Source organism: Glycine soja, chromosome 20 (genome assembly GCF_004193775.1).
Source record: "Glycine soja cultivar W05 chromosome 20, ASM419377v2, whole genome shotgun sequence".
NCBI classification, from domain to species: Eukaryota; Viridiplantae; Streptophyta; class Magnoliopsida; order Fabales; family Fabaceae; genus Glycine; species Glycine soja.
This window is the reverse complement of record NC_041021.1, coordinates 5,898,085-5,905,187: the sequence shown is the minus strand read 5'-3', so window position 1 is coordinate 5,905,187 and position 7,103 is coordinate 5,898,085. Positions and strand designations below refer to the sequence as shown.

At 33.5% G+C, this 7,103-nt stretch overlaps 1 protein-coding gene across 1 annotated transcript; it reads right to left on the bottom strand.

The window, feature by feature from the left end:
• Nucleotides 1–5,554: 5,554 nt before the first annotated feature.
• On the bottom strand, nucleotides 5,555–5,959 carry LOC114401809. Its single transcript, XM_028364393.1, has one exon. The coding sequence runs from the start codon at nucleotides 5,957–5,959 to the stop codon at nucleotides 5,555–5,557; it is 405 nt and encodes a 134-aa protein (XP_028220194.1).
• Between the last annotated feature and the right edge of the window lie 1,144 nt (nucleotides 5,960–7,103).

The following is a 7,103-nucleotide window of genomic DNA, read 5'->3' as shown; positions in this document are numbered from 1 at the left end:
CATCATATGTAAGGTTTCATAATGAAAAAGCATACATGTGCATAAGATAATTGCACAAGCATAGGCTCAGTTGCAGCTTCATCTGACTCATGAAATAACTTTTTCTTGATTATCAGTTTACAGTGCAAGATTTCTTCTTTACTCCAATCCTTTTTGGCTTTGAATTCCACCAGGAGATCCCCTATATATTTGTTTTCATCTAACCCAATGTATAAAAGGAGCTGTCAGACAATTAACTACAAGTTGATTATAATATAACAAAAACTAGGAGAGGAAAAAAGACATGCCATTCCCAAGATCAGGAGCTTTGGAGCCAGTAACAACTTTACGACTTTCAAATAGACTAAAGCTGGAGTATGTTGACAGTTTAATGAGTCCTGCAAGTTCCTGGAGGTAAGGAATAAAATAATATAAACTTCGTAGTATAAAGTATAAATACGAGTGTTTGAGCTATGAAGAACTTCAAACAGAAGTATACAAATAAACACTATATAGCATCCTTTTAAGAAAATTAACTAAATTAACCAAATACATTGTACTATTTATCAAACAAGTTTAAGAACAAAATACTGCAATTTAAGAAGTTTATTAGAATTTGACAGATTACCAATGGCAGCTGGAATTGGCCCAGTGAAGCCATTAGAATTTAAAGATCTGCAATTGAAACCAACTTTATTATCTTACAAGATATCAGTAGCATTAAGAATATAGTGACTGCAAAAAGATATGAACATATGATACTCAAAACATAGTCCAAATGGGAAGTACAAAATTTCTTGGTTAGACTAAATGAAGCAAACAACCCTTAAAGGAAAGCAAGCCATTCTAAATTTCCAACTATAACTGGGATAGCACCAGTGAAACCACAATTAATAAAATGCACTGTTAGAGTTGTTAGGTCAAACACTCGGAGCTAATCACAATTGAGTTATGATCTTAAAAATTCGTAACGACATTCAATACTTACTTACAAAAACATTATTTGTCCTCAAGGCGGCTTGGGGTAGCACCCTTATTATCTTAGGTAGTCACAACATCCATTGAAAGAACCCATAGAAGCCCAATAAGGAGAGTTAATCAGATGGGTAGTTAGAGGTTGAGGAAGACCAATAAAAACTATTAGCAAATCAATCAAGAAGGATTTAAAAGTGAATAGCTTGTTTGTTTGTGTATAAACCTGATTTATAAGAAAACATTATAGCACCGTTTAGTTCATGTAGCTAATACCACTTAGTGGGAAAAAAATGGTGCTCCTTCTCTTTATGGTAGCTTTATTCATCATAACATGCAATAATTTGAAGAGGAAAAAATAGAGTGATGGAACCAATTAGTCGATAGGATAAATAGTCTATAAATTATAATAGGAGTTACCTCAATATGGAGGAGATATAAATCTGAATCCAGAATCAGGTTTACTCCCATATGAGATATCCATCATGGTAGAATTTTGTCCATCCACAATGCAAATTTTCTTGGGAAGCTCCATGTGAATCTGGTTTTACTAGGACTAGCCGGAACACAAAGAAAGACTAAACACATTTTCTTCTGAGCCGATGATTTTTGCATTATGTTTAACACACTTTATGCAACACCAGTACAAAAATGTGCTTGCATATTGTTTCATAACTAAAAATTAGCATTTACTCAATATGTTTCCTGAGTTTCACCAGGTTGATTTAGAGCATATGCATAAAAAATGCATGGTGCCATAAATTTTTTTTCCCCTCACCCTGACTTGCTGAAAAACCATTGATATCTAACTTTTCAATAGACACATCAAATTGAAAAAAAGATACATATACCGTATATTCCTACAAAGGGTTTGGGAGTAGTCATTAGTCCTTAGTGTGCATACGGAACATGTGCATGGTCCATAAGATTTTCTATCAGTAAGTCATACCAGAAATTGCATATTCATTTTGTAAGAGATCAAAGATACGCTCATGAGGAATGTGGTTTTCATCCCCTAGGATGCAAATTCAATGCATAATGTAATGCTTGGGTTTTCATCTTTCAGAATCAGCTAAATAATTAGATCTATTAGCAATCACATAAAAAAAAAAAAAAACATTACATGTGCTTCAGACAAAAGAACGTAAGCCACCTACCAATGTGTAGTTCAACAATACAGGAAAGATCATAATAGTCAAAAAATCATACCCATATGGAATGTCTCTGTTTCTCATTAATTTAGTAAATGATGGATCATCTATTTCTGGTATGGATGGGAGTCTTTTTCTTGTAATAATATCTTGTATTGAAATCCCCCCTTGCTGTTTTTAAGTGAATGAACGTAGAAATCAAATTGAAACATATTTGAGTCGACCTAGGTTAATCCTGTGCTACCGAATTTAATTTAAAATTTTATTTGTTCTGAAGCGATTCGACAATCGTTATCACCCTATCCACCCCTCCTCCTTCAAAATCTACTTCACCGTGGTCGAAATCCCGTCGTACATAACTACAAAAACCGTGCTTACCCCCTCGCCCCGAACCTCCAACATCAGCCTACGTCATCCAACAGCGTCGCTCACGATGCTGATATCGCCCCGACGAGGGCCCCACACAAAGCACTCTACATCATTCGAGGTAACTTTGCTTTGTCTTTTGAAGTTTTGCGGCTTTCAAATACTTGAAAGAAGAGTAACCCAGAACTCCAGCGGGTAAGTTTCTAAGCAATGTTGTGCAGTAGCCAGCATAGAGGCCTATCACGTTGTCATTTTGAATAATTTCAGCAAAAACTTGCCACCAGTAGCCCTTCATGCCGGCCAACAATCGCTGCATGATGAGCTCCTTCGGGACCATGATCGCGGACATGGTGTTCTCCATGGCATCAACGATGGGAGGGATAAGCACGACATAGATCTGGTCTTGGAGGCGTTGACGGAGAGGTGTCCTTGGTCCCTCTCGTGACGGTTGCATAACCTTAGAAGGGGAGTTAGAGAGTGAGAGAGAGAGAGTGAGATTACTAATAATGTGAGAGACTAGAGGGAGAGATCAAATATTTTTTTAAAAAAGAATCTTCTAAGACTTAGAATGACAACCTTTTAAGATGGTTTTACAAAACTATCTTAGAATGATAGTCTTCTAAAAGAGTTTTCAATAAACCGTCATAGAATGATTGTATTTATTTACAAAAATGTTAAGGCATTTCTTTCTAAGACGGATTTTTTACATTCATCTTTAAATACATGTCATAAAAAGTTTTTTTTAGTAGTGAAAAGTCATTCTATATTATTATGGAAAGAAATAACTAGCTAAAAGCATCACTAGCTGATCCTCTGACCCGAGTAGCATAGGGCACATAGAATCCCGTATGAATCAGCAAGGGTAAATGACTATTATGAGATTGAGCAAGAAAAATTGAATTTAATACATAATTTAATATAAATTTATATTTAAAATAAATTTAAATGCAAGTTTGAATCACATTGAATGAGTTTGTGTTAAATCTATGAACATTAGTTTTATTAAATTTTAAACTAATTTAATTAATTAACTTATAAGAAAACATGCTTGACTATGTGGAAAGTCATTTCAATCAAATATGTTTATAGGTTGATTGACCATAGTCCAAACTGTCTGGTTGTTTTAAAAACATGTATCAAACAGTTTTGAGACATACTTTAATGGTGGCCAACACACGGTTGAAAACGCTAGGCAAAGAAATATTGTCAATGCCACATCAGAAATGAGTAATCTGTTGACCATATTTGTAATTAAATAATAGAAAATATTTAGAGAGTTTCATTAAGAGCTATCTCATACAAATTTAATATTTCAGTTGTTGCAGGTCAAATTTATATAAAAAAATATTATTATAGTCAAACTCCCACATTATATAAATATATCATTGATAAATAATAAAAATATTTCATACTAAAAATAAATAAAAATTAAATGTATTATAATCAAATGGTGCAATAGCATCTGGTTTACAATTGCTGCGTCAGAATAGACACGTTTAAGTCACTCATCCTGGTTGCCAAAACATAAACATTATAGTTGAGTGCGTACTCTAAGAATACAAAATGGCGTCGTAAAGGGTTTCCAAAACTTTGTTAATATACACTTTTTGATTAACTTTGATAATATCTTAGGTACTCCATTTTTTACATAATATTTGTCATTTTAAGTTTTTTTAGAAAGATAAAAAAAATTAATACATAAACAAAAGAGAGTAAGAATTTTATAAAATTAAGCTTATTATCCTTAATTTATATATAGATTTTTTTGTTTATAGTATTAATATTATAAGCGACATTTTTTTTGTTACATAAAAAATAATAATTATTTATAGACTTATTTTTTTTTACATGATAATCATTATGATAGATGGAATATCTAATTAGACCATGAGTTGGAAGATACTAGATATATATCAAATGCAAGATGTGTGTCCAAAGCCGAAACGGTCAAACAAAACATCAAATTTTACAGTATAAAACAATTTATATTTATATATTTTAATGGTGTCATTGACTGTAATAAATGTCTTATTTATTTTATTTAAAAAGATTGAATGTGTAATAAATAAGGATGTAGTTAAAGAATTCATAAAAGTAACAAAGAATTAGAGATTTATGAAATGCATGACAATTTATAACAGAAATGATGTAAGGGTCTTTAATAACTAAAAAGAGAAGGAGAATTTTCGTGCATTATTCATAATGGAATTATTAAAGCAACTTGAATTGAACATGGTGTAGTCCAATGAGCCATTTGTGGCCTGTTCCTTCAAAGCACCATGCACCATTAACTTAGCTTCTTAATTTCTCTTTCCTTGTCTTCATGCTCAACATTGGAGATCAAAAATAAAACATCTCTAGATGAAGAAGTAAAAGAGAGTAACGCACCCTGATATGCTATGGAATTCCGTAACCACCCACTAACACACATTATCATTGGCTACATTAGACACACACAATGAAACTACAATTTCCACTTCACATGATAATAGACACCTCAACAATACAATAACTCATTTAATATAAATAACTCATTTTGTCTATCCTTCTTGTTACATTATATGACTTATCATATTATCATATCTCACTCTTCTGTTTTTTTATCTCTCATTGTGTTGATTAGAATTTATTATCAACAATACAATATTCATTTCCACAACTAAATCTATCTATTCCATCTACAAGAATTCCAAAAACCATCATGCACTGCCACAAAAGATATTTGGTTTTTCATGAACTTGCAATTCTCTTGAACAAATCGCATGAACGGAAAAATAAAATTGATTTGAAAAAAAGAAAGAGGCATTGATTGATTGAAGAGTTTCATTTAAAATAGATAAGTTGAATCAAGTATATATGTTGGACATATTTTTTCACCCAACAAAAAGCGTCAGCAGATAGAGTTTTGTAGAGAGCCATCCTCTTATTTTACCCCATGACACAATGTAACAACTAACACATGCACTTCCAACAAGACCCAAAACATAAACAAACAAAAAAAAACACAAAAAAATTGACACATTTTGAGAGATACAACTTCATTTAATTGTTGCCTTCTTGCTCCCGTGTTGTCACTTTCATATCATTCACCACCCACGGGCTCCACAACTAATCATGTTGAACCCCGACAACTCATCACTCCCATTAAAATATTTAGAGTTATTGTTATAATTGTTGTTTTTATTATCGTCACCCTCATCCATTTCTTTGTCTCTTGAAGCGTACATCATCGGGTTCTTGAAGGTGCAAATTGTTTGGCTGGCATCATTGCTGGCAATGACTCTACCGCCAATGGCACCACCAAAGACTTGCCCTTGACAGGTGGAAAAGCTGATCCTAAAGGATAAGGGAGGGGCAGGGGTGGCTCCAGGGTTAAGGGCATAGTGGTTGTTGTATAAGTATGAGCCATTGAGGGAGAACAATGTGAAGGGCCCGCGAAGTGTGAGGGCATCAACACCATGCAAAGAGTTGAGGGTTGCTTCAGTGATCATTCCAAAGACATTGGGGATAGTGAGGCTAACGTGGCCTCAATGAGCAACATCAAGAATGGACTCTATGATGTCGCTGCTTGGGGTCACATTGACAATGATGACCTTCATGCAGGGTTCCATGGGTTGGGCCCTTGAGAAGGGGGTGGTCTTAGGCTTGTTCTTGGAGCCCGCAGGCCTACCACATGGCTTCTTGGTGGATGGGTTTGGGAGAGCAAGATTCTCTAGGGGTTGGTTTGTAGCAGGTGATGGTGGACAACGAGAGCGTTGGAAGGAAGAGCTAGTGTTGTTGTCCCAAGAGGATGTCAAGTCTAAGTCAAAGGAGAGGGAGTTATGGAAGATGGAGATTACCATGGAATTGTTGGTCATTATGACAAAGAGGGTAATGAAAAGAGAGGTGGCACAAAATGTAATGGGTGTTTGGAATGTTTCAAGAGGTATGAAGTGAGAAAAAAAAAGAGGTAAAATGTTTTGGGCGAGTGAGAGTTAGATGGGGCAAGATCCAAAAGCCTTGGTTTTAATGGTGTGAAGTTTTGTTTGTGAAGCAATTTATAGTGTGGTATTGGCAATGACTTCTATGAATTTTTTTCAATAAACAAGAATCGAGGGGCTCTTTTATGCACAATGCAACAAAAGCTTTTAAAGTCTCTAGAAATTTATTTATAAAAAGGTAATATAATTTAAAGTTAGGATTATAGTCAAAGATTTAAATTCATTTATTGAAATATATTAGTTAGGTCAAAGTCATGTTAGACATATTAATTATTACTTAAGCATGTAGATTAGTTAGTCTCAAATATTTTCATCTTAATCAATGGTCTTGAGTTCAATTTATGGAAATGCAACTATGTTAAATACATAGAGAGAGCTTTGTTACTAATAGTGATTCTACATAACTTAAGTAAGGCATCTCCTCTGAAGGATAGCATGCGATCTCTAAAAAAACATATCTAAGCCCCAAAATGTTATACTCATTAGTTCAAAAATAAAGCTCAATGAGACATATGCTATTATGTGAATTTTATTCAACAAAAAATAGATTTAAAAATATGTGTCATGAGAATTGAGTTCATTGAAATATTGTTGTTATGCGAATTTTATTTGGATTTAATTCAATAATAAATTAAAATGTGTAAATAAAAATAGT